Here is a 27365-nt window from a genome sequence, read left to right on the forward strand (position 1 = left end):
ACTTTCAGCAGGGAGACTGCTAAAGACTCACTCTCTCTTCTGCCCCTCCACACCTTGCTTTTCAATGAATAAATCTTCAAAAAATAAAGAGCATTTTCAAATAGGAATGACAATCTCTGAATAAAGTATAGCACTTTAAATTGACCAAGTACAGAAAAACAAATAACCTCTCTCTCACCCTCTAGCTATCTTGTTATAGGGGGTACTTGGGACCACTGTTTTATGTGATCATTTCTATGCCACCTCTATGCCACCTTACAGAAGTGCTTTCCTGTAAAGTACTACAGTTTTCGCATATTCTCCCAACTCCCTCACGTGAATGAGTAACACTCATGGCTCCCCTCCATATGTCTCCTAGGTTAAGCCAGCACAAAACTCCTGCCCTCCTACAAACAAACCCAGCCGGAAGAGGTGAAAACACTGAACTAAACTCTAATAAAAATTAAAAGTAGATTCATAGTCTGATCTTTCTGATTTGTTTAAATATGATGTTATAAAGCCAATTTTCTTAAAACAAATTAGTTAATATTGACTTTCTTGTTCTCTACAGGCAGATTTTGACCAAAGGCAAGACAAAGGTATTAATGTTAACCAATTAACCTAAAATCAATCACTAAAACAATAGTTTACAAACTTGCAGAAAAATCATGTAATAAAATGGCTTAAAACATGTAATATCTAGGGGTACTCCAGCTGGTTGAGCATCTGACTCTTTGACTTTTGATTTAGGTTCAGGGAGGATCTTAGAGTGATGGGATCGAGCCCCACATCAGGCTCGATGCTCGGCATAGAGTCCACTTGTCCCTCTCCTTTTTCTCAACCCTGCTCACACGCGTGCTTGCACTCTCTCTCAAATGTAAAAAAAAAAAAAAAAAAAAAAAAAAAATTTTTAAGAAAAATGTACAATAGTAAGTCCATTTCCTCAGGGACTGCTTCCTTTTTAACACGTACATCAAAGGAATCTAAGCAGGTGGTAAGAAGGCTATATATGTATAATTTTAAGTACTCTCTACACACAACATGGAGCTGGAACTCACAAATTAGGCAGGTGTTTTTTTTTTTCCCCTTCAAGGTTTTACTTATTTGAGAGAGTGCAAGTGGGAAGGGGCAGAGGGGGAGGGAAAAGGAATCCAAAGCAGACTCCACTCTGAGCACAGAGCTCAATCCTGAGATAATGACCGGAGCTGAAACCAAAAGGCCCATGCTCAATAGACTAAGCCCCCAGGTGTCCCATTCAAGAATTCTTAGTAACAGCAGAAAATGTCTATACTTCAGGAGCAGTATCAGGCTAAAATACCTGATAAAAGCCTTTTATTAAATGAAGCAAAAGCACTGCTTAGAAAAGAGAATCCAAGAACGATTTTTTTCATGACCTATTATTAAGCTGCAAAATGGGCAACAAATAGTATGTATGCCTATATAATGCCAATCATTAAGAAATCTTAATGCCAGTCCCAGCAAATCCAAAGTCAAATTAAAATAAACTCTCCAACCAGTAGACAGATTTTAGGTATTAAAGACACTTACCTCCTGTAAATGATGTGGAAATTGCATAAAGTGACTGATAGAAGCCAAGTGCTGACAATACTGGGGATAGTCCTTCAATCTGCCAACAAAAACATTCATTCATTCAATCACCTCATGTAAGAACAGAAGCAGCACAACTAACAAATTTTCTTCCAAATGCTAGTCTAGGCCACCTCCCCCATTCTCCCTAGGAAACCGAGAATGCCAAAGATAAGAGCACAGAAGTAGGGGAGAGAAATATCTATGAACTTCTTTTTACATCAGAAAACAGTTATCTTTTGTTTCTTAAAGGTCCTATTTTGGTTAAAATTTGATTACAATGAGCCACTAAAATTGCTATCTGGAAACAATTTCAAATGTTCATTAACAGGTAAATGGAAAAACAGTTCAGAGTTAATCCATACAATGGAAAACTACTCAGCAATAAAAAGAAACAACTACTGAAACATACAGAAATACAGATTAATTTCAAAAGCATCAGGCTAATTGCAAGAAGTCAAGACTCATACATACTGTGTATGGTTCTGCTTAAACAACAACAGAAAAACTAGAGAGAATCAGATCAAGGATTGCCAGGGGTCAAAGAAGGTCAAAGAACTAAAAAGGGGGAAACGAGAACTGCTTGGGAGTAACAGAAATGTTCATTATCTTGATTGTGATAGTGCTGGTTACACAACTGTGTAAGTTTTGCCAAAATTCAAAGAACTATAATCTAAAATGGTGCCTTTCACCGTATTTAAAGTATACTTCAATAAACAACAAAAATACTATTTCAGTTTATACTTTTCCTACCACTTATTTGATAACTGCAACGAAACAGTTTCACTTCCCCTCTTCTACTTCATACAGTTGTTAAGATACATAAATGATGGGGCATGACAAGAACTAGTGGGTAAATGATAGTTATTATTTCTTCTTATATTAAAAAAGAGACGCTTCAGGGGCACCTGGGTGGCACAAGTCGATTAAGCATCCGATTCTTGGTTTTGGCTCACGTCATGATCTCGAGGTGGTGAGATCAAACCCCACATCAGGCTCTGCATTTAGTGTGGAGTCTGCCTGAGATTCTCTCTCTCTCTCCCCATCTCCCTCTCCCACTCTTGCACGCCCTCTCTCTAAAATAAATAATCTTTTAAAAAGAGAGATAGATGCTTCATAGGAAACCTATTCACTCACCTATTTTTAAATCTATCTAGTGCAGCAATTCCAAAATAATACATTTTGGAACCAAAAGGCTTGCGTAAGGCTTCAAGAACGTATCGCAGGGCCAGACCTAGTGCCATGTAAGTGACCAGTCCTTTTTCAATTATCCCACCAAACAGGCAGGCTGTTATATGTAACTCTTTATCAGGATACTGGGGGAAAAACCGGTATTCTTCAAACAAGTTCCTCAGCATACAGTTAAAGACTTCTCGTTCCCTCTTTATGGTAGAATCTTTAAACCTCTGTAACATTTCTAATACCTAGAAAAAGACAAAAACAAAACACACATAAAGAAAACTATTATGAAAAGCATTCCTTAAATATTCTTCAAAGAATTGTTAAAAAGAATATACTTTAAAAAATAAAATAAAATCTTTAAAGTGGGGGGGGGAGGCTGGCTGGCTCAGTTGGAAGAGCATACATCTCTTGATCTTGGGGTCATGGATTCGAGCTCCCCATTGGGTGTAGAGATTACTAAAAAGAATAGATATACTTAAAAAAAATACAATCTTTAAAAAACAAATTGTTAAGCAAAATATTTAACAATACACTGAGCCTGAGATGAATGTTAAGGTTTCAAAGGGTATACGTACACATAACAGAACACTCTGAGCTGAATTTCGAAAAACTTTGAAAGGGGCATTTAAGATTTATATAAACCATGAAGTATTAGAACATCCTAGACACTTACCTCATCAACAGACATAGTTGGATGTGGTGGGTGATTATATATTCTCTGAAAATAGCTGTTTGCTTCATCATCTATTTCTTTACTAAAGTGCTGATTTGCCTCTGGCCACACCTGAGACAAGTCCGCTGTTAGAAACAGAAAGGCAACCAGTGGGCATTTAAGCTCTTTCCCCACTCGCCCATTAAACACAGAAAGCCAAAGAGAAAAATACCATTTTAATTTTAAGGGAAAAACTGGAGAAAATGAAGAAATTATTAAGTGATCAAAGATTAATATTCAAGTATTTTAGGTACATATAAAGATTTTAACAAAATTGCCTTACAACTATAGTACTACCTTAGTATTTTCTTCATCAGGCTTTATCAAACCATGGAAATTCACTATACTCAAATTCACTATGCACTTAACACAACCTCATCAGACGTTAATAAGTCTTTACTACTTTGTAATAAAAATGACATCTAACATATAAGAATTATCAATGCATGTGCATGACACACTGATAAACACAAAGCATGCTACAAAACATAACATTCAGACAAGCCTTTCACACTAACATTTTCAAGTCAAATGGTATACTTTCAAATTCAGTATAATGACTATTTGGTCCCAACAAGGGTATTTATAAGTAAACGATACCTACGTATTTACAAAGAGGACTTTACTTCGAGAATTAACTTCCTAAGGAGGTGAAACTTTAAAAGCTGTTTTCCAAGTTACATTGTATATGTTATATGGTGATATTTATTACATATAAGGCTGTATGTATCATAAAGCTTTAACCTTAAAATAATATGGCTTTATATATGGCTAATTTCCACCATACCCCATGTCTTTGCATCCCTCATTAAACAAAAGGATTTTCTGAGCAATGGTTCTTAGAGATACCTATTTATATCCCTAAAACTAAAATAAACTGCTTCGTAAACTGTCAGGCTGAAACAGAAGTTTGAAACTCTCATGGCTGCTCCTGAGTTGTTTAAAAAACAGAAACAAAAAACAAAACCACCACCCACACATTTTTAGGATAAGATTTATATACATACATTCAAACTGCTAAAAGTCACTTCTTTTTACTGTATTTCTTACTTTTAGAGTAATGCCCCTAAAAGATGCTACCTCTTATTAACCATCATACTATTTTAATAATCCAGATCAATGGTGGAATGGTAACTCAGTTTTTTATTTCAGTAACTCAAGTTTGTGAATTAATTCCCACTGACCTAGGAGGCACATATGGTCCTACTAACAATATATTAAGGTAAGTCAATCTTTTTGTCCACAGAACTCTAGAGGCAACAAATTGGAAATCTAAAAAGCTTTATGTGCATCAGTCACACTTCACAATCACAGACAACACTACCACTTACAAGGTTTCATCTTACTCTGCTGGAATGTAGGCTGGTTCAGTCCAGAGGTGCCCAGTTTCCTCTGTACAAAAGGATCGTTATTCACTGCAGGGAGTCCAAGAGCCCCAGTTCCTATACCAGTCAGGCTGCCTGTGCCAAGACCACCTACTAGAAAGAAGGAAGGCAGCCAGAAGTCTTATCATTACTCATATTCTTGACTTTACTTAACATCAAAGATATAGGTTCTTATTTAAAAAGACAGTGTCTTTGTCAATTCCCTTACAACAGTATCTATCTAATTTTACAGAGAATCTAAACTAATAAAAGTAGATAGAAATGGACATGGGGCACCTGGGTGGCTCAGTTGTTTAAACGCCTGCCTTTGGTTCAGAACATGATCTGGGATCTAGCCCCATGTCTGACTCAGCAGGGAATCTGCTTCTCCTTCTCCCCCTGCTCCCACCCCGCTTGTGCACGCATGCATGCTTGCTCTCTCAAATAAAAAAAATCTTAAAAAAAAAAAAGGACAATGCCAAAATGTCTTCAGCATTTAGAATTATTCATGTCTTTAACTGTACATTCTCATAGGTGACATGACAGAAAAGGTAGTCAAAATAAGAGGAACTGGTTTGCTCTTATCACTGATTGAAAACTAAAAAAATTCATACTATCTTCCAGTTAGCATTAGCCAGGACTTGCTTATTCCTCTCAACTTGAACAAACAGAATGTATAATAGTTAGAACTTTACTAAGAAGGCCTTATGAAGAAAGTAATTTTGACTTAAATAAATCAACAATCAGGGCTAGAACCATACAGCATTACTGTTAATTAGGTTACAGAGTCATTACATTTTCAGTTCTTAAATTTTTGTACACCAAAACTTATACCCTGAATATAAAAGATGCAGATAGCTTAGGAGAAACAAATGGGTACAGGAAAGGGGGAAAAATGTAGCCTTTACTTCAATATAAATTTCAAAGCCAAAATATTTGAAATAACTAAAGAAGTTTTAGAGATTTAGTATCATTTTCAAGGTAGGTGAGGTGCAATGACATAACATATACCTGAATCTGATATGTGAAATATTTTCTACCTTTTATTGAAGGATTCATAAAGCTGTGAATTCTTTATCTAAACCTCCATCTTTCAGAATGTGATTAACACACCTGTTACTGTTTACACTATCATTTGGTAATACAGAATCCTTACAATCTGAATCAATTAGTATTATAATAGTATAGTTTTCTCTTCCCAGCTTTGAAGACTGCAACAGCCTTACAATTTAAAAGCTTTCATTATAACAGTGACTCCAAACACCTTACCCCACACTAAAGCACAACCAGATTTATAAATAATCTGCACTCTCATCCACCACTGCCCCCTTACCTGGAAGCTGTGATGAAAGTCCTCCAATACCACTGAATGCAGTTGTCTGATTTGGGGTTGAAAGGGGCGGAAATGCTTTTGCTGGTGACTGAGGGGTACTGAATGCAGAACCCAAATTTGGAGGAAAACCCTGCATACTCTGGGTGTGAGGGGCAGCTGAACCACCTATACTAAGAGATGCCATTCCACCAAGAGGGTCAATCTAAAGAAAAACATTATAGAGATGTATTAAACATACTTCAAGAACATACAGACATATGACACAGGTAAAGAAATCTTTAGCTCTTCATATGCTTAATTAGTAAACGGCAAAACCCTGAGCAATCATGATGATACCTAAATCCTCAAATCAAGTCAGCTGTGCTAGTCATTTTTCTTACTATATCACAGAGTAGGTTTCAAGAGTTAGCCTCTGCCAAAGCACCAAAGCCATAATATGAGGGATACAAAACATCAAGAACAGCATTTAAGATGAATTGCCCTACAGCCACAGCACTAAGCACTTAGTAGTGACACAAGACAGTTGTTAAATCGGGTCTTCAAAATTTCCAATAAGTCCCTTTACAACAGAAAGAATCTCTCAAACTACGTTATTTAACTTTCAACACAAAAGCTGAGAAATTAGAAATAAATTCCATGTCAAAACATATAAATCTACTCAAAATGTGAAGATCTTGAGGGCTGGAGGAGATCAGCTCTAATTTAAAACAAATGAAAAACAAGGTATGCTATTCACCAAAAAATCTTTTAAAATATCTAATTACTGCACTTGCAAGCTTCTTAGTTTGTGGCAGTATTTCAGACCTTCATGACACAGAAAATGGTACACAAAATGCCCTTTATAAAGCGGCCCCTGAAGAATAACTAAACATTCTTTTCTTAAACCCCAATCTGCCAATCAATGCAGATGAAAACAGAAGTGGAATATGTTGCTCCCAGAGAGAAGGGGGATGGTTGGTGTCAGGGAGTAACTTAAATGTACCTTGTTTTTAAAAGAGCAGTTCAGTTGAGAGCTGAAGAGCCCCAGTTATAACAAGTCCTTATGCTCTAGCACTGTTGCTTGGCCCGTGAAGCTACAAACAAGACACATCAGGTTCAAACGCAGTGCTTATTTCTCAAGTCTAAGTTATTCTTATTTTAAAAAGAAGCCCTTATCATTTACCTAAATAAGCTGTTTTGTATCTTTCCTCTCAGTGTCACGTTCTATTTAATGATTAAAGTCTATCCTCAACTATAATGCCTATTTACGGATCTCCTTTAAAATGTAGTAGTGGATGCCAGACATGCAGGTATCTATAAAGTAACAAATTTAGACAAATTTTCCTTTGAGAGTTACTAATGATGTATAAGTTTATTCTATTCCAAGTCTATGAACAAATGCAAATGTACCACCAATTGTAGCATCCATTTACCTGAACAGGAGAAATGGCATCTAAGCTGCTAGCACTAGGAGGGCGTCCTTTTGGCATAACTCCAGGTGGCGGCTGTCTGGCCTTGTTCATAACATTACTGCAATTGGCTACCATGGTGAGGATGGTTTCTGATAACTCCTGAGAAACACTCCTAAAGACAGAAGAAAAATGAAAAATATCACTTGCTATTACTCAGAACACCTAAAGAAACAAACCTGATTTTCTTTTTCTTTATAAGTAGGTACCATGCCCAACGTGGAGCCCAATGTGGGGCTTGAACTTACAACCCTGAGATCAACACCTGAGCTCTGAGACCAAGAGTCACATGCTTAACCGACTGAGTCACCCAGGCACCCCAAACCTGATTCTCTAATAAAGAATATCTGCAGGAACATATGGCTAAATTTCCACCATACCCCATGTCTTTGCATCCCTCACTAAACAAAAGGATTTTCTGAGCAATGGTTCTCTCTCAGAGATACCTGTTTATATCCCTAAAACTAAATCTTGTGTATGGTACAACAAATGTATTTTAAAACACTACAAGAAACGTTATATATCCTCAACCACTTTGTCGAAAATTATGCCCAATTTGGGACATATCAAAGCAGACAGGTAAGAAAACTTAATACTAGTTTCTCATAAAGACAACACATTTAAGTATACATAAAAACACCATACACATGTAGTCACTACATTTGACGAGCACATGAAGATTTGACTTCTAAAACATCTAGTGGGATAAATGTTAACTTAATGAAAAACCCACCTTCCTATCTTAAGGTGTTACTGCCTCATAAAACTTGTAGAAACCCCTTGTACTCCTAAACTCTACACAAACTTGATACCATCTTAAATCTTTCCTCCTAAATTCAGAATCTTACTATTGGAATCAAGAAGTAAAAACAGTCACTCAGAGAAGACCATTATTTCACGTCTGGAAAAAAATATATAAAACTGTACATTAAATCACTACAGCACAATCTAAAAAATTCTTGCTCGTGCCAATATGAAAGACACAGTGGCTCCAATATAGATTACGAATTTAAATGAACAACGATTTGGTTTTTTTCATCCATTAAAGAAAGCAAGGAAGAAAAATATTAACAGATCATGGAAAAGAAGAGGGAGATGTCATGTACTAAAAGTATGAGTCTACTTATTTACCTTAGTAATAAGAATTAAAACTGTTAATTTCCAAAAGATGCTGTGAAGTCATTTCAAATAGAAAAGACATGACTAGCTCTCTCTAGCCTCTATGTATCTGGGTTCAAAATACCTATTCTCCTGCAGTTAAAACTTCATGGACATACCAGTGTCATCTTTTAGATTAGCAAATACTCCATTAGCAAGGCTATGGGGAAATAGACAATTTTCACCGCTGGTGGTTATATAGAATGGAAAACTTCCTATGGAGGGAAATTTTCTAGTACCTAACAAAATTATACATGCATTTCCCTTTAATCCAATAGTTCTACTTCTAAAGGTCCCAAATATACACTGGCAAAGACAACGGATACAAAACACTATTTACTGCAACACTATGATATATAGCAAAAATAATCAGAATGTCCACCAAAAGGAAACTGGTTTACTAAAGCACAAGCACCTATCCATTGAAGTACTACGCAGCAATTACAAGGAATAAGGAAGCTCTCTGATTCTATGGAGTGAACTCTAGGATATATGATCAAATGAAAGCATGTTGCAATAGAGTATATAACATACTCCCTTTTCCATTGGAAAGAATATACAAATAAATACTTTTTTAAACGCAAAGATAACCCCAAAATATAAATGAAAATGGTTACCATAGAAGACAAGAACAAAGTGGCAATAACAGCCACAAAGAACCCTTTAATCAAAAAAACAAAACCATTCCAAAGACACCTATGCCATGGGTTAATGGCTTCCACTAGTAAATAATTATGTTGTACTGAATACAAAATGCCTTCAATTTTAAGACACGTTATTTTATGTATTACACAAAAAGTAAATAACTCAGCTAATTGTAACTGTTAAGATGTCACTAAGGATATAAATAATTTCAGATGTTAAAATATTAAACAGTAGGTATCTTAGATTGATAAACTATGGTTAATTAAAATATCCTTTACTATTTGGAAAAGCTTTCTTGTATTTGACACAATTTCAAACTTAGAGGCCAGAATATTATTAGGAACTCCAATAAATGCTTTACTCACCAATTAGTTACATTTTGCCCAATTTGTTTAGCCATTCTCTCTATACTCACCAAAAAGTATACATGATAACGTTATCTTTTGTCCCTAAATACTTCAGTACATTTTTTCTAAGAACAAGGAGATTTTCTTATACAACCATGTATAATAATAAATATCAGGAAGTTCAACACAAATAAAATAAAATAGGCCATATTCAAATTACATTCCCCTGGGTCATGATCCAATCCACTGCATGGAGTTGTCACCTCTTTAGCTTCTTTAAACTGGAGTAATTCATCCGCTGTTTGTCTTTCTTGAACTTGGTTTTTTAAAATAGGTATTTTATACAATAGCCCTTGATTTGAGTTTGTCTGGTATCTTAGATTTTAGATGCATTTGTGGCAGGAGGACTACCACGTAAGATACATTATATTCATCTCAGTGTATTTTATTTTTTATTTTTATTATTGTTTTAAGTAATCTCTATACCCAATGTGGAGCTTAAACTCACAACACCCCAAGAACAAGAGTCACATGCTCTTCTGACTGAGCCAGCCAGTGCATTTTATTAAAAGGCATATGATTTAGAAAGCTGGTTATCACCTTGATCAATAAACTGACGTGGCATATGCCAGGTTTCTCCACTGAAATGTTACTACTGTTCCCCTTTCGTTATTATAAGGTAATTTGTGGGAAGAGACTCTGAACTTAGGTGATTGTCTTGCTCCTCAAACATTCTCTCACGACTTTTAGCATCCACTGAAGTTTATAACTCCATCATAATTACTTCTGTATTTATTAGTTGGAAGAACTTTCATTCTTTGTCATTTTATATGCATTATTTCATTAAATCCTTCAAGAAGATAGGTTCTTCTAATACATCAACAAAAGAAATTGAAATCTAGAGTCGGGTAAACTACCTCCTTACACGTAAACACAAAACATTTTATCCAATTTCAATATGCCCTTAAATTTCTAGTATTTAATTCCAGATTATTTAACTGCAGGTGGATTACAATGTACAAATGTGAAACGCAACATTCTAAAACAAATTTTAGAACATTAAGAACTTACAGAGCAGGGTTTCTCAACTGTTGCGCTATTAACACTATGGACTGGATGATTCTTTGTTGTGGGAAGCTCTACTGTGGACTGTAAAATGTTTAACAGCAACCCTGGCCTTTACCTGCTATATGACAATAGCACATTTCTCCCTGCTTACAACAATCAATTAACAATATCAAATGACTCTGAGGGAGCATAACATTCCTTGGTAGAGAACACTGGTTAGGGATATATGTGAGTAAATTTTTTAAAAAGCACAGAAAAGCAAAATAAACTTCAGTATCTACATGGGGAAGGTTAAGAAAACAGGACTGGAGAGAAAGACAAAGTTAGCTCCAAAAATATTACAGTTTAGGCTGCACAGTAGACTCACAGGTGTTTATTATGTTTCAGAACTTAAAAAAAAACAAAAAAACACAACACAGTACATAAGCAAAAATGGTGGAGTAAGAAGACCTCCAAATATTCTCTCCTTTATAAAAGCAACTAGAAAAGTGGCAAAAATTATCAGAATCAACTGTATCAAAACTCTGGAGACTAAAGGCTTGTAACAATCCAGGAATTTTTATTCCAGAAAGACTGGATCTTAGTAATAAAAGCAAGCTTTCTGTATCTCAATTTGCTTTATTCCCATGCCCCGTCTCCCGCTGGACAGCAACCTTGAAAACTAATAGCCCACCATCACAGAGAAAACCAGCAGTCTGACGGCAACAGGACAGGGCTCAGAACTGGCTTAAGGCATCTTCAAAGTCTCATCCTCAGAGAGCTGTCATTATTTCAACAGAGGATTCCCTGTGAGACCACAATGGCAGGATTATCTCTATCTGACCTAAGAGCTGGCCAAGCACAAACAGCCTTTTCCTCATGAGGTAATTGTTAGATATTAAAAGTAAATGTTTTAATTTTCTGGCTGCCTGGGGTGGAAGAGAACAGTATGAGCAAACAATAGGTTAACAAAAAGCTTAAAAGGAAAATTTGGGGAATAAGATTCCCATGGGTGAAACTGAGAATTCTCATTTTCCTAGGGAATCAAGAGTCCTCAGACATGTGTAGAGCACTGCCAATACGTAAATCTATGATATTCCCACAAAAAACCTGAAAAGGACCAAGCTCTCACCTCATATTAACCTTCAGGCTCTAACAAGGAAATGAAGGCTAAAAAGGAGTTGTCAAGTGACTGGCTTATTGTTAAGATGTGCCCCAATATGCACAGAAAACCACAAGATAAAGAGTAACTTACTGATTCTGGCGTTGAAGAAAATCACCCAAGTCTTAGCTGACCAGAAGGCTACCCAAACACAGATGTCAGTGGCCTAACATGACAAAAAAGAATACGGACACTACAAAAATAGTTCTGGAAAGTCTCTAAACAAAAGAAAAAAAGCAACTAAACAAATAATCCAGGTTGGGGGGGGGAGGACCTGATTTCAAGAACTTCCCCATTAAACTTACCAGTTTTCAACCACAAATTACAACACGAGCAAAAACCACAATAAAGCATAGCCTGCACACAGCAATAAAATGCTATCAGCAGAAACTGTCCTGACAAAAAGAGATGCTGGTCTTAGTAGACAAAGATTTTAAATCAGCTATTTCAAGTACATTCCAAGAACTGAAGTAAAGCATGTTAAAAAGAACTACAAGAAAAACTTTAAAAAGATATCCCTCAAGGGGCGGCTGGCTGGCTCAGTTGGTGGAACATACAACTCTTGATCTCAGGGTTTTGAGTTTTAGCCCCATGCTGGATGTAGAGATTGCTTAAAAATTAAAATCGTAAGCAGGGAGAGGGGGAGCCTGGGTGGCTCAGTCAGTTGGGCATCTGACTCTTAGTTTCAGCTCAGGTCGTGGGATCGAGCCCTGCACTGGGCTCGACACGAAATCTGCTTGGGATTCTCTTTCTTTATCCCTCTGCCCTTCCCCCCCACCCCCGCCCCGGGATGCTCTCTCACTCTCTCTGAAATAAATCCTTTAAAAAAAAAAAAAAAAAAAGCTGTTCCTCAAGACAGAGCATGTCAATAGAAATTATTATTTCTTGGGGCACCTGGCTGGCTCAGAAGAGTGCAACTCCTGATCTCAGGGTCATAGGTTTGAGCCTCACACTGGGTGTAGAAATGCTTAAATAAATAAATAAAAATTTTTAAAAAGAATTCTTTCTTTTAACGTTGAAAAATGTTGTAGCTGGGGTGCCTGGGTGGCTCAGCCAGGTAAGCATCAGCCTTCGGCTCAAGTCATGATCCCAGAGTCCCAGGATCAAGCCCTGCATCAGGCTCCCTGCACAGTAGTGGGGTCTCTCTCTGCTGCTCGCTCTCTCAAACAAATAAAATCTTAAAAGAGAAAAGAGAAGAGAGAAAGAAAGAAAAGAAAAGAAAGAGAAGAGAAGAGAAGAAAAATGTAGTAACTGAAAATTTCACTACAGATTCCAAAGAACAGATTCATGTAGGCAAAAGAGAACCCATGAACTTGAAGATAACTAAGATTATCCAGCCTGAAAAACTGAAAAAAAGGGAAAAAAATAAACTCAGTGACAGGTGGAACACTACCAAATGGACCAACACATATACAATGGGAGTCTCAGAGGGAGAGAGGAGATGGAAAAGAGGCAGAAAGTATTTGTTGAAGTAACAGCTGAAAACTTCCTGAATTTGATGAAAACCATTAATCTACACTCCCAAGAAGCTCAACAAACTCCAAGTAATATAAACACAAAAAGTCCAAACCTAGAAACAACATAATCAAACTGTTGAAAGAAAAAAAAGACAATGAGAGCAGCTTAATGGCAAGGAGGGGCAACTTAATGCATACAAGGGAGCCTCAAAAAAAATTAAGAGCTGATGTCCCATCAGAAACTAGGGAAGCCTGAAAGCCCTGGGATGGCATATTCAAAGAACTGAAAGGAGTGTCAATCAGGAATCCTATATTGCAAAACTATCCTCCAAACACAAAGGAGAAATTAAGACATTCTTAGTTAAACCAAAACTGAGGGAATTCATTCTTAAAAGACCCCCCCAACAAGAAATAATAAAGGCAATGCTTTATGTTGAAATGAAACAACACCGCATAGTACACTGATTTCATGTGAAACAAATAAGAGCACCAGTAAAGTGACAGAGATAAATATAAAACACAGTATGTGGTTTTTTGTTTATATCTTTTTTTATCTCCTACCTGATCTTTCTTTTTTGGTTTGGTGAATAAGTTTATTATAGTCTTTAGCCAAAAAATCTTCATAGAAATTATGGTTTGGTTTATTAGCTCTCAGTACCCTGCTCCTAAGCTCTACGAAAGTTTGCATTCTTCTGAGCTACCTCATCTTTCTTCAGGGCAAGAGACATTTTGGGACAGTTTCACCTCTTCTTTTTAACTTCTTTACCAGGCCTCTTCTCATAGACTGGATTCTCTCGTACGGCAGCATGAACTTTCTTACACATCTCCTCCACCATGTTTAGAGTTACTTTGTTCTTTATGTATTGAGAGCATTTTTTTCCTTTTTTTAAAAGTAATCTCCACACCCAACGTGGGGCTCGAACGTACAACCCCGACATCAAGAGTCACACGTGTCACTGACTGAGCCAGCCAGGCACTCTGAGAATTGTTTCATGTAATCATCTTCATCTTCTTCCATTTGGCAATGCATGTAATCTGCAACCTTCTGACCCATGATGTGCTTCTGATGTACTTCTGCAATGAAATCCTTGCTTTCCAAACGATAATCGGGGAATCGTTTGGTACTATGAGAGACAGACAAGCCTCCATCCACAGCTCCCTTGAGGGCCACAAAAACTTTATTTCCAGTGGTAGTTCTGGCCAGCCTTGCATCCAAATAGCAGGTTAAGACACCAGGTTGACCATCAACGCTTTCCACATTGTATTCATCTCCAGTCACCTCCGCTTGGCCTTCACAGATCTTGTCCATGCCAAACCTGCTGAGAAGTGTGCAGGCCAGCAGCAGGCCAGTACAATGTGCTGTAGCGTAACTGTCAGGTCAGCCTTCACACTATACTTTGGGAGTTCATGAGCATAAGCTGCAAAAACGGTATCTCCTCCTATACAGGCATAAGCAATGATATCTCTGCTGCACTATCATTTTGTATTTGGATGCGTTGTACTTATTGTTATCCTAAATTACCAAGCATTTTCAAGCATAATAATCAGTTTTACCCTCTGGTCTTCTAAATTTCACTTGGTATCTCTAGAAGCAAGCCTTCCTCTTGACAATTTTAACAAACTCCGTCCTGCGGAACAGAAACCAGCATCCACAGCTCATCAAAGACCTATCCTCTACCTGATTTAAAGGACAATTACTGCGCAAGATAATAATGGCACCTTTTTTGATGTGAATGCTATGTAGAGAGGTGTAATCTAACAACAGCAGGTCAATGAAGGAGAAAGGGAACACAACTACATGAATAAATTTTTGCATTCTATTGAAATTCAGTTGGTATTAATCAGAACCAGGTCTTTTAAGTTAAAATGTTAATTTTAATAGGTGACTACAATGGGGAAAAATAACTCAGAAGCATATATTCAAGGAAACAACAAGGGAATTAAGATGATATACTATAAGGTATTATTTAACAGTACTATAAGGTATTATTTAACAGTAAGGGAGGCAGTAATGGAGGAATGAAGAACAAGAGACATAAAATATACAGAAAAATAGAAAGTGACATGAATAAATTACCTTATCAATAATCATATTAAATATAAATAGATTAAATACTCCAATTAAAAGAGATGGTCAAAATGGATTTAAAAAAAAAATCTAATGCTATGTTGTCCAAAAGTGACTCACACTTTAGATTAAGACACCTATAACTTGAAGGTAAAAGATGAAAAAAGATACCATGCAAACATTAACAAAAAAAGAACTACACTGGCTCCACTAGTATCAGACAAAATGTAGCCATTAAGAAAGAAATTAACAGGAACTACGAAAAGCATTTTATATTAATAAAAAGGCCAATCCTTCTTACAGGAAGACATACAATAATCATAAGCATACATACCTTTAAAAACAGAGCCCCCAACACATGAAGGGAAAACTGAAGGGAGAAACAGACAACTCAAAAATAGAGGTTTCTATACTCTACCTTCAGTTACTGATAGTCAGCAATACTATAACATCAAAGTTGCTAAGACAAGATCTTAATTGTACCCACGACAAAAAAAAGAAATGATAATTATGTGATGTGACAGAGGTGTTAGCCAACACTATTGTAATAATTGTATACTGCAATATATAAATGTATCAAATCAACACATACACAAACTGACACAATGTCAATTATATCTCAATTTAAAAAAAATAACAGAACCACAGAGCAGTTAAACAAAGAAGACTTAACACTATAAAATCAAGTATTCCTAACAAACATATATAGAACACTACCCAACAGCAGACTACACACATCCTTCTCAAGGGCACATGGAAAATTCTCCAGGATAGACCATGTTAGGCCATACAGTAAGTCTCAATAAATTTCAAGAGACTATAAAGATCATATAAAGCATATTCTCCACTCACAACTGAATAAAACTAAAAATCAGTTAACAAAAGAAAAACTAGATAACTCCCAATATGTGGAAACTAAATGTAACATACTCTTATAGGTCAAAGGAAATTACAAAATACTTTCAGATGAAAACAAAAACACGTAATACCAAACTTAAAGCATTTCATGGGTGGAAATTCAAAGCCATAAACACCCCAATTAATCAAGAACAATCTCAAAGAGAAAACCAAATTTTTCATCTTAGTAAGTTTTTAAAAGTTCAAACTAAACCCAAAATAAGAAGCTGAAATAAATGGAGAATAGAAAAACAGTACAGAAAAACAAAACCAAAAGTTGCTTCTTTGAAAAAAGTTAACAAGATTGACACGTTTAGCCATAATGACAAGAAAGGGGTGGTGAGGGAGGAAGGGAAGAAAGGAGAGGAGATTCAAATTACTAAACCCAGAAACTGAAAGAGAGGATATTACTACCAACCTTAGAGAAAATGAGAAAGATTATAAGGATATAGTATAAAGGAACAAAATGGACAAACTCTTAGAAAAGACACAAACTACCAGAACTGATTCAAAAGAAAAAAATAATAATAATAAGGGCACCTGGCTGGCTCACTCAGCAGAATCATATGACTCCTGATCTCAGGGTTTAAGTTCAAGCCCCATGTTGGGTGTACAGCATAAAAATAAAAATCTTAAAAAAAGAAAATCTGCATAGATCTATAACAAGATACTGAATGTGTAATCAGAAACTACGGAAAAGAAAAAGCTCAGGACCAGATGGCTTCACTGCTTAATTCTACGGAACATTTAAAGAATTGACACCAACCTTTCTCACAAAAATTAGAAAAGGAAAGGGAAAGAATACTTACCAATTCACTGTATGAGGCCATTATTACCCTAATATTCAAAGCCAGACAAAACAACACAAGAAAACTACAGAACAATATCCCTTAGGAATGCAGACACAAAAATGCTCACCAAATACTAGCAAATTGAATTTAGCAACATATAAAAAGTAGTACACACAAAGACCAAGTGAATGCAAGATTTTTTAACATCCAAATTTCACTATTAATATACATCAACAAAATAAAAAACAAAAACCACACGATCATCTCAAGAGATACAGACAGAAGCATCTGACAAAATACTTTCATGATAAAACTAACTAGAATTAAAGGTAAGGAAACCTCAACCTGAAGGGTATCTATGGAAACCCACAGCTAACATCACACTTAATGGTGAAACACTAGATACCTTCCTTCTAAATTCAAGAACAAGAACGTCTGCTCTAGCCATTTCTATTCAACATCAGACTGCAGGTTCACACTACAGAAAATAAGCAAGCAAAAAAAAAAAAAAAAGATGAGAAGGAAAAAATAAAACTATTTGTACATGACCTGACTTGTACCAAAAAAAAAAAAAAAAGCAACAAAAGAAGTTTAAGACTTGTATACTGCAAAGGACGAAACATCACTGAAAGAAATTAAAGCCCTAAATAGAATTCATGAATCAGAAAACTTAATATTTTAATATGGCAATATTCCCCAAAATGATGTAAAGATGCAATGTAATTTCAGTGGACTTCTTCACAACTTTGCAAAAATTAACAAGCTGATTCTAAAATTCATATGGGAATATAAGGGACCCAGAATAGTCAAAACAACCAAAAAATGAACAAAGTTGGAGGAGTTACATTTCCCAATTTCAAAACTCACTGAAAAGCTACAATATATCAAGACGGTGTGGTACTGACATAAGGATCAACACGTATAGATCAAGAGAACAGAACTAAGAATCCAGAAATAAAACCAACATATTATGGGCTACTTATTTTTCAGAAGACAATTCAAAAGACCAGTCTTTTCAACAAATGGTGTTGGGACAACTGAACATCCATATGCAAAACAACGATTCTGAACCTTACATCATATACAAAAAAATCAAATGTATCGAGTATGTATTTTTAGTACAGTACTTTGGATTAAAAACCATTGATTATCTAAGCTGCTGTCACTTTTAATTATTCAACCCCTCTTTCCCCAATTTATTCATATAATCCAATTACAATACTAAATAGTCCTATTTAAGCATGCTCTTCTTACCCTGCACAAGCTTGTAAACAGGCCAACATTGTCGCCAGAGTTTCTGGAGGAAGTTGAGCACTTTTGGGCTGATCTTTCTCTGGAGCAAGCCCACCCAAAATAGAAGGGCACCGTCTCTTTAAAAAAGTCATACATGCCTGGATAAAAGGCTCCTGGAAAACAGAAAATCTTTTGGTTTATCTGAAATTGATCTTAACTGGTTTCAGATTTAAGATAAATTGCTTTCAGATTAAACTATTAAAGACAGTATGACTAAAACCCATAAAATAACATCTTCATTGCCATTGTTTCTTTAGCTATTTTAGACATCAAAATTTTAACACAGTAATAAATGGACAAATCCTACTTACTCCATGCTCTCGAATTTTATCTGTGAGCCACTTGTCAAGTTTGAGGTATTCACGACGTGAAGCAAGTGCAGCAAGGTCAATAACAAAGGCAAATGGAGTACCATTTAGCAGCATCGACAAGGCCTAAAACAAAAGAGTATCAGAAATTTTAAGTCAGAGTGCCTGGGTGGCTCAGCCAGTTAAGTGTTCTGACTCCTGATTTTGGCTCAGGTCATGATCTTGGGGTTGGGAGATCAAGCCCCACAGCATGCTCCCTACTCAGCAGGGAGTCTGTCTACTTGAGATTCTGTCTATCCCTCTCCCTCTGCCCCTTCCCCCCCACCAACATGCACGCACCCTCTCTCAAATAAATACATCTTTTTTAAATTAATTAATCTTAAAAAAACCACCCTGTAAGTCAAGCAATTAAGTATCTTTCTCTCACTCTGCTGAATTCTCTGTTCCCCGTTTTTATTTTCACAAACAGGTCTAAATAAAACATATTACTAATATTCTCTTGATCATAATTTTTTAAGTAGTTTAGTATAATTCATTGGTGATACTAGTTTTTACTTAAAATAAGATCATATTTCAAAGGTGGACACTGACTTTATCCTGTGCTGCTTAAAATAACTAAACCTAAATCAGAGCAAGACACAATGTATAAAAAAGAACCAATACTCCATTTTTAAAAATCAGGTTTATTCCAACAAGCAGAATTTCAACACCAGTACTATGCACCTACTGGTCAAAGACATCAAGAATCAGACTACTATTTGTCAAAAGATTCCATTAGTGCTAATGAAATCTGCAAAAGGGATGAAACCCAACCAGTTTCTCCACAAATTATATTTAACATCTCACATGAAGTCAATTATCACTTTCTTCAAAATAGCCTTGCCATTATCATAGAAAACCAAACAAAATTCAATCAAATGTACTGAGAACTGAAAACATTTTTTTACATTTTTTTAGAAGATTTATTTGAGAGAGAGAGAGAGAGAGCACACACAAGAGGGAAGGGAGGAAGATGAAGAGGGAGAAGCAGACTCCCCATTCAGCAGGGAGCCCAACTCAGGGATTGATCCCAAGACCACAACCTGAGCCAAAGGCAGATGCTTAACCTACTGAGCCACCAAGGCACCCCCATTTTTTACCTTTCTAAAACCACTCTCCTTCCAATCCCTTTGTACTTAAACAAGGCAAACTGTAAATCTCAATATAATCTAGCTAAGAGCTACGTAACATTTGAATTATTCCTAAGGCATTTATGTTACATGAAAAATGTTTTCTGGGGCGCCTGGGTGGCGCAGGCGGTTAAGCACCCAACCTGATGTCAGCTCAGGTCATGATCTCAGGGTCATAAAAATCAAGCCCCAGGTCAGGCTCCACACTCAGGAAGAAGTCAGCCTGTCTCTCCCTCTCCCTCTGCCTCTGCCACTCCCCACTCTCCCTGTGCCGCCCTCGCTCGCTCTTTCTCTCTCTCCAAAACAAATCTTTTTTTAAAAAGTCTTCTTTTCTCATTAATAAATAAAAGAGTTAGCCTGCCCCTCCCTCCAAGCTCACCTTCAAGTCTTGGGCCACATCAAGTATTCGAGACAATTTGGCCTGGTCATACTGCTCCCCTCGCATGTACCATTCTGCCATTGCGTGCATGATAAGTTGGCGGATTGAGGGAGACTGTCCCTAAGAAAAGAAAAACGGGGGTTACATACCAATACTGCTAAACATTTCCATATGCACTACTGTAAGCACCAGCTAATTTAACTTGTTATATATGTGTAAAATTGAGATGTATCAGTGCAGACATTAAGTTCAATCCTCAAACTATGACTGCAGGGACAGTCTCTGTAGGAAAGTCAAGTTATTTCCACACCTTCCAAACGAAAGCTGGTCCCTAAACTTTGGGTCATACAGTCATTCAGTAAATATATTTGTCCTATAAAACATCTGCCAATACATTTTCAAACAGAATACGATTGAACAGGAGGATATATCACTTATGTAAAAATTCCTTATTATTAAATTATCAAATTACTGGTCTATAACTTTTAAAATTAGTTTAAGGTAATCATTTCTCATGTCGCACAGTGTAGTGTTCTATCAGTATTTTTAGGAATGTTACTTGTACATTCTCCATCTAGCTATTTTCACAAATGAGAACGTTCATTTTTCTGTAATTATCCAATTTCCTTTATTTCCACAAAACAGCCTGGCTTTGAGGACTGATCTAAAGCCTTGCAGCTGAATGACAGAAATAAACAGTTGGAATTTAGTGAACAGTTATCTTAAAAGCAATGGCAAGGGAACTGCTATCACTATACCTAAGTCACTTTCTAGTTACTATCCTAGAGCGACAGAAGGTCCAAATTAGACAAGTATTCAACAGGGAGTGAGGAGATGAAGCTCCTTTTGGCCTGCCCTTTGTACCTCACAGCTGTGGTGATAAAGACCTAAAAATATCTGGGCTGCAAACTTTGGATAAATGCTTGTTAAACAGGGGCGCCTGGGTGGCTCAGTCATTAAGCGTCTGCCTTCATCTCAGGGCCTGATCCCGGCATTCTGGGATCGAGCCCTGCATCAGGCTCCTCTGCTGGGAGCCTGCTTCTTCCTCTCCCACTCCCCCTGCCTGTGTTCCCTCTCTCGCTGGCTGTCCCTCAAATAAATAAATAAAATCTTAAAAAAAAAAAAAAAAGCTTGTTAAACATTCTGTAAACTAACTTTACCATGTAATTTGAGTCTCTAGAAATGGAGGGCTGACTGAATAGCATAAAACTAAAGCTAACATTTTTCATTTATAGGCAAAAGTCTTAACAAATCTTTTGAAGTACCTATATATAATGTGAACAACTGAGAATAAAAATGATTAAGAAAAACATTAGCCCAAAAAAGGTACTTGAGGGGTGCCTGGGTGGCTCAGTCGGTAAACCGTCCGACTCTTGGTTTCAGCTCAGGGTCATGATCTCGGGATCATGAGACAGCCCCATGTTGGGGCTCCACGTTCAGAAGGGAGTCGGCTCGGAGATTCTCTCCCTCTGCTCCTTCCCCTACTCTCTCTCAACTAAATAAATATAAAGTAAATAAATCTTTAAAAGGGAGGGGCACTTGGTATAATGTGCTTGAGAACTGTTTTTTCTAAAGCTGCTGCATTTGTCATTATTACAAATATAATAGGCTATTAGGGGGAAAAAAATCAATGGACAGAAAAATATCTACAGGTTAAATTCTACAGACTTAGGGAGGGAAAGCACAGGGCTTAAAAGGCATTTCAGCAGAAACTAAAATAAAATTTAGATGCCAAATATGGATAAAAGAAAATAATGTCAATTAAACTGATTTATAATCTTCTCCCATTTACTGTTAAAAAGTGACATGAGTACCTTCTGGTCCCATGATAAATAATTGGGCTCCTTCCTATTATCAAAAGCATACTGGTGCCCTAGTAGTACAGAGCTTTCATGATACTGAATTTTTTTTTTTTTTGCCTCTTCCCTCTTTTTCTTTGAAGTTTTAGACTTTAACACCCACATGATGCTAATAGATAAAATAAGCTTTATGGAAGTGCCACTTTTCAAAGTGTCGTAAGTGAAGATTGACAATTTAGTTGAACAGCCTCCAAAGAATGTCAGTTATTTAGAGAAAAAATTGTTCATGTCTTACCTGCCCATGCCATGCATAGTGCAAAATAATAGCAGAGTTAGGATGATTTCCGAGGAAAATTGGCATCAGAGTAGAGATGAGCTCATGGCGCAAGGTGTGCCAAGAGGTGTTGATTTGTAGTAAGGCCAATACCAGCATGTCCGGACAGTGTTTAATAGGGAAGCTGAAGAGCTGTTTTACTTGCTCATATTGCCCCACCTCTGCAAGTCTCAGCAGAGATTCAATCAAATCCAAGCTCTTCCTAACAAGAATGGAAGTAAGATACTCTGTCAATGAAAACCTAAGTATACAAAAATCTATTTTCTAAATAAGTGATACCAGCTATCACAACAAAACTGAGTTGTTGTCAATTTGAAAAATATTTAAATTGGTGGTGTTCATATTAAAATTATATGCTGGTATACTTTCAGAATAATTTCAAAGGCAGTCCAAGCTGACAGTAGGTGATGGAGGAGAGGTGACACCACACACCACTTACATAAACACGGATATATAAAAGGAGGTATTATCAAAGATTTTTGTGATTGGTATAAAAAATAGAAACAACATCAAAGACTTAATTTAGGAAGTCAAAAATCCAAAATAAAAACATAGACCTAATTATACACACAAAAAAATTCTACACAAAAATATAGCCTGAACACTTACTTTGGTAATGCCAAGGTCTAACTTAAGTGCTTCCTGATGTCAAGCAAGTTCAGAAGTCCACAGCATCCCCTATGCATTATTCTTGCCCCAAGAAGCTGAATGTGGTTGACTTTAATCAAATCTCAAGATCTTACTCTACCCTTAGTCCATGAAAACTATGGGGACAGAGATCAAATTAAATGCCATGAGGAAACATATACCCCATATCGTGGGGTAGTCTAAAGGATAAATGATCCTATTACTTCATCATATCAATGGCAAAAATTGTATTTCAAAAAAAAAAAAAGAGAGAGAAAAGGAAGACTTACAGAATAAAAGAAGCTACTTGTGAACCCTATCTGGACTTTTCATCATACAAACTGTTAAAAGACATTTCTGAGACAAACTTGAATGTACAGCCATGTTAAGGAATTGTTAAATGCACTATGACATTTGTTTGATAAAAGAAATACTGCTATATACATTAGACTTGATGGGGAAAAAATATCAACCAAGCCTGCCTATCCAATGTTGCTAGCACCTGCGAAAAGGACAAACTTTAGAACGAACTACTCTATGGGAGTCAATCTTACAGAACAGGGATCAGCAAACTATATCCACAGGACTAATCCTACCTACTCCCTGTTTCAGTAAATGTTTTGTTGAAAGAACTACACCCATATTTATATTGTCCTACAACAGTTAAACAGTTGCTACAGAGACCATCTGGCCAGGAAAGCCAGATCTTAACTCATCTGTTATAGGAAGTTAACCATCTCTTGCTTTAGAAGATCTGGCTTAACTAAAGGGCTTTAAACTGCCCTAAAAATCCCACCAACAGCCCCCAAAATTCAATCATCTGTTCTGTGTTGGAAAAAGGTCTCAGAAAGCTAGTTAGAAAAAAAGTAAGAAACAAAGTAGTTACCTTTGGGGAGCAATCCAGCCCATGTCCGTCCCCCCCCCCCCCCCCCCGGTGTGTGTGTGTGTGTGTGTTTATGTGTGTATGTGCGTATGTGCGTGTGTGTTTCAACAGTAATGGAAGTACTTTCACCATCCTTACCTCACATTCCTAGAGAGGAGTGACTTGAGTTCCAGGAGAAACATACTGGGCCAGAATCAGATTCTCCCTCAGAAATTAGGAATTGGAACTCAAATAAACTAGGTAATTTAGCTGAAAGGATTAGAATTGATGGGTTGGCCATCTTGAGCTACTTACAAAGAAAAGGAAGCAAGCATATCTGTAGACAGAAGAAGGGGATCTAAGCTAAGGGAGAAGTACAAACCTCCTTCCAATATTTAACAGTTTCAGAGAATACCCACTGGCAGACCTTACAAAGGAAAAACATAACTATCTAGTGATAAGGAAACTAAAAATAGACTTTTATCCATCAACAACCCTCTATAAATATTTAAAGTTTAAGTAGGCTCACTAAAAATATTGTTTCAGTAAAACCTTTTAAGTATGTAGTTGCTCCCTATTAATTTCGCAAAAAAGCATTAAGTCACCCTTGCAAGAAAAGCTAGAGTCTTTACCATGTGGCAATTTCTCGATTGTCATCCTCTGGTGGTGCTTTCAGAATATCAGTGGCAACCGTATGACAGGGATAGTCAGCAAAACAGAAAATCTCTGGATTTATAAGGGAATGCTGAATGAAGGAGAGCTGGAACAAGAGAAAAAAGTCCTTACCCACCATAAATGACCACAAATGCTGTAAGAATCTGAAACATTTTCATTAGGCTAATCTCAATCTTATTAGAACGACAGCTTCTCTTTTAAATCTTAATTATGTGCTCTTTAAAAACCACAGACAATTCAAACACATGAAAGGTATGAGATAAAATGGTCTTGGAGACAAGCAGTTGGGAAAATGGTTTGCTACACTTTAAGTCTGACTAGTTCCACACTATGATGATATTCTTTTCAAAATATCAATGGTCTCTACTATTCTGCACTGCACAAAACAAATTCTACGTCAAAAGAATATTTTAACCAAGGGATAGATGGCACTATATTAGGAATAAGTCGTCATTTGCTTCCCCTCCTACAGTTAAACACCATTCACTTACCTGGCCTTCTGCATGTTTCCAAGGTCTATATATGAGGTCTACTGGGAACACTTCCATACCTAGACCCCTCTGAATGCCATAAACCACATTATGAAGTCCTTTACTATCACGAATTTGAAATCCAGGATGGTCCAGTTCATAAGTTACTTCCTTGAAATTCAAACTCGGGTTCTACAACAGAAAAACATTTCAAAATCTAATGAACAAAAAGTGTACACATTTCTGTGCTTTATCCAAAAAGCCAAACTAAATCTGAAATTAAATTAAAATGTTCTAATTATAAACTCAAAATAATCATAATCTGGCATTACTAGAGATTTGGAAAAATAATTCTTAATATTTAAAATAAACTGGTTCTACTACCGAGGCACTCCAACCTTTAAGTTCATTCATGACATACTTCTTGCCATGGGAGTGTTTAAAGGGAACTTTCTCTTCCATACTTAGTCCAATAAACAATCCCATCCCAGTTTGGCAAAACTCTTCAATCAGTGCCTCTTTGTTTTTACACAACATTCTATTACCTTGGAACAAAGTTGCAAAGATAAATCAATTATCCCAAGTACCTTTTTTTTTTTTTAAAGATCTGATTTATTGAGAGACAGACAGAAAACACATGCATTTGTGTGTAGGGGAAGGGAAGAGGGAGAGAATCTAAGTAGAGTCCATGCTGAACACAGAGCCTGACATAGGGCTCAATCTCACAACCCCGAGATCACGACCTGGTCAAAATCAAGTCAGATGCTTAACAGACTGAGCCACCCGGGCACCCCCCAAATACCATTCTTAACTAAAGATCTCCCCTAAAAAGTATACCAATTGTATGCATTAGGAAAAGTGGTCTAAATTCTTTATGTCAAAATGATTGAAAATTCCATTACAAAAACGTTCTATGAAAAGGTATTAAAAAAGCAGTATGAGACTCCTTAAGAAAACATAAAACAAAGGAAACAAGTTTATAAAGGACAATTTACCAAATACTCTGCGCAAAGTACTAAGTTTATTTTATGCTTGAAAAGAAAAAGGCTGTCCACACTTCATACTTAAAACGACTCAAAGCATCATGGCAGTTTAGTTTTGCTCTAAGGTGACTCCTTGCAAGCCATGAAGACATTAATGCTTGCTTTACAAAGCAAGGGTACAAGGAACAAACTTCCAAAAGAAGTATTCACTCTAAGGTAACAACAACATTCAGAAAACAAGTTTATTTTTTTCTTTCTAAAATTTGTTTCAAGGACTGACTGTAACAGAACAGAACCAATAATGTACTATAAAACAGCAGACGGATATAGTAAATCCACAGGTAAGTTTGGTAAGACTGTAAGAATCCCCTGTGGTTTTTTCCTCTCATCCTTGGTGGGCAATGGAGCAAACAAATTGTTGACCCTAAATGAAATTGTCTTCTGCTCTCTGCCTACAAAAAATGTACAGAAAACTCCAATATACAAGAAAGAGAAGGAAGAAAAGAGGTTACTAACTCAATTGTTCAAACCGACAGTGCAGGCTTTCAATTTTACAGCCTTTTGCACTCTCTGAAAACAGAAAATAGGTTGAGATAGCACGAAATACTGTTCTTGTCTCCAATTTTTAAAAAGATTATTTTCAGTAAGGGAATAAAGTACACTGATGGAACTACTGAGTGAAAAGGTCAAATTTTTACTTTTGCAAGAGCACCACAGGATAAAAGTCAAAACAGTAAGTATGTTATGAAACTGGTTTGGTTTTGTTTTGTTTTCATTTCCAAATTTTCTGCCATGATCAAGTATTATTTTTTCCTATTACTAAAGAAGAATAAATCTGAATACTATAAACCCATCTACTATCAAGATAAATTTAAAAACTCATGATGTTGTTAATAATAATGTCATACAGGCATTGTAACCCAATTATACCTATGAATTACAAGCATAGAAAACTAAAAATGAGAATTAAATGTCCTGACACCTTACAAGAAATATTATTGTTATAAAAGTTATAAATATATATAGTCTTTAAAGTTATATTTTGTTCCTTGATATTTTATGGACGAGACTAAAGATACTACATTCATCCTTACTCCACTATTCTCCCACTCACTACACTTCACTCCCTTTTAAATACCCAAGGTTTCATTCCTACATGTTTTATTTTAGCATTTTAACATTTTAGGAGAGGTAATTTATTTATCGGGGGCAAATTATTTAGTTTGTGGATATTCTAGAAGTGGAAGTAGTAAGAGAGGTATGGATTTTATTATCTTTATCCACCATAA

At 36.3% G+C, this 27365-nt stretch overlaps 1 protein-coding gene, 1 non-coding gene and 1 pseudogene across 8 annotated transcripts in view; all 3 read right to left on the reverse strand.

Moving 5' to 3' along the window:
- Positions 1 to 27365, reverse strand: part of CNOT1 (CCR4-NOT transcription complex subunit 1) — a 104507-nt gene that overhangs the window by 28402 nt on the left and 48740 nt on the right. For 3 of the 7 annotated variants that reach the window (XM_002912277.4, XM_011221801.3, XM_019796411.2), the window contains exons 11-22: positions 25115 to 25285; positions 24581 to 24708; positions 22421 to 22661; positions 20327 to 20446; positions 18782 to 18904; positions 18432 to 18583; positions 7570 to 7720; positions 6158 to 6359; positions 4792 to 4938; positions 3422 to 3546; positions 2704 to 2990; positions 1528 to 1606 (exon numbers count right to left, since the gene is read on the reverse strand). In XM_002912277.4, coding sequence (XP_002912323.1) covers positions 1528 to 1606; positions 2704 to 2990; positions 3422 to 3546; positions 4792 to 4938; positions 6158 to 6359; positions 7570 to 7720; positions 18432 to 18583; positions 18782 to 18904; positions 20327 to 20446; positions 22421 to 22661; positions 24581 to 24708; positions 25115 to 25285 — 1926 coding nt within the window. The remainder of the gene's footprint in view (positions 1 to 1527; positions 1607 to 2703; positions 2991 to 3421; positions 3547 to 4791; positions 4939 to 6157; positions 6360 to 7569; positions 7721 to 18431; positions 18584 to 18781; positions 18905 to 20326; positions 20447 to 22420; positions 22662 to 24580; positions 24709 to 25114; positions 25286 to 27365) is intronic. The other 4 variants (XM_011221848.3, XM_034638793.1, XM_011221886.3 and 1 more) reach the window with 2 other exon arrangements.
- LOC117795322 lies at positions 7132 to 7267 on the reverse strand. The gene has a single exon (XR_004619295.1). It is a non-coding gene; the product is annotated as a small nucleolar RNA SNORA50 (small nucleolar RNA).
- On the reverse strand, positions 12988 to 18423 carry LOC117795208 (annotated as a pseudogene).

The sequence above is a fragment of the Ailuropoda melanoleuca genome, chromosome 12 (assembly GCF_002007445.2).
Source record: "Ailuropoda melanoleuca isolate Jingjing chromosome 12, ASM200744v2, whole genome shotgun sequence".
Lineage (NCBI taxonomy): Eukaryota > Metazoa > Chordata > Mammalia > Carnivora > Ursidae > Ailuropoda > Ailuropoda melanoleuca.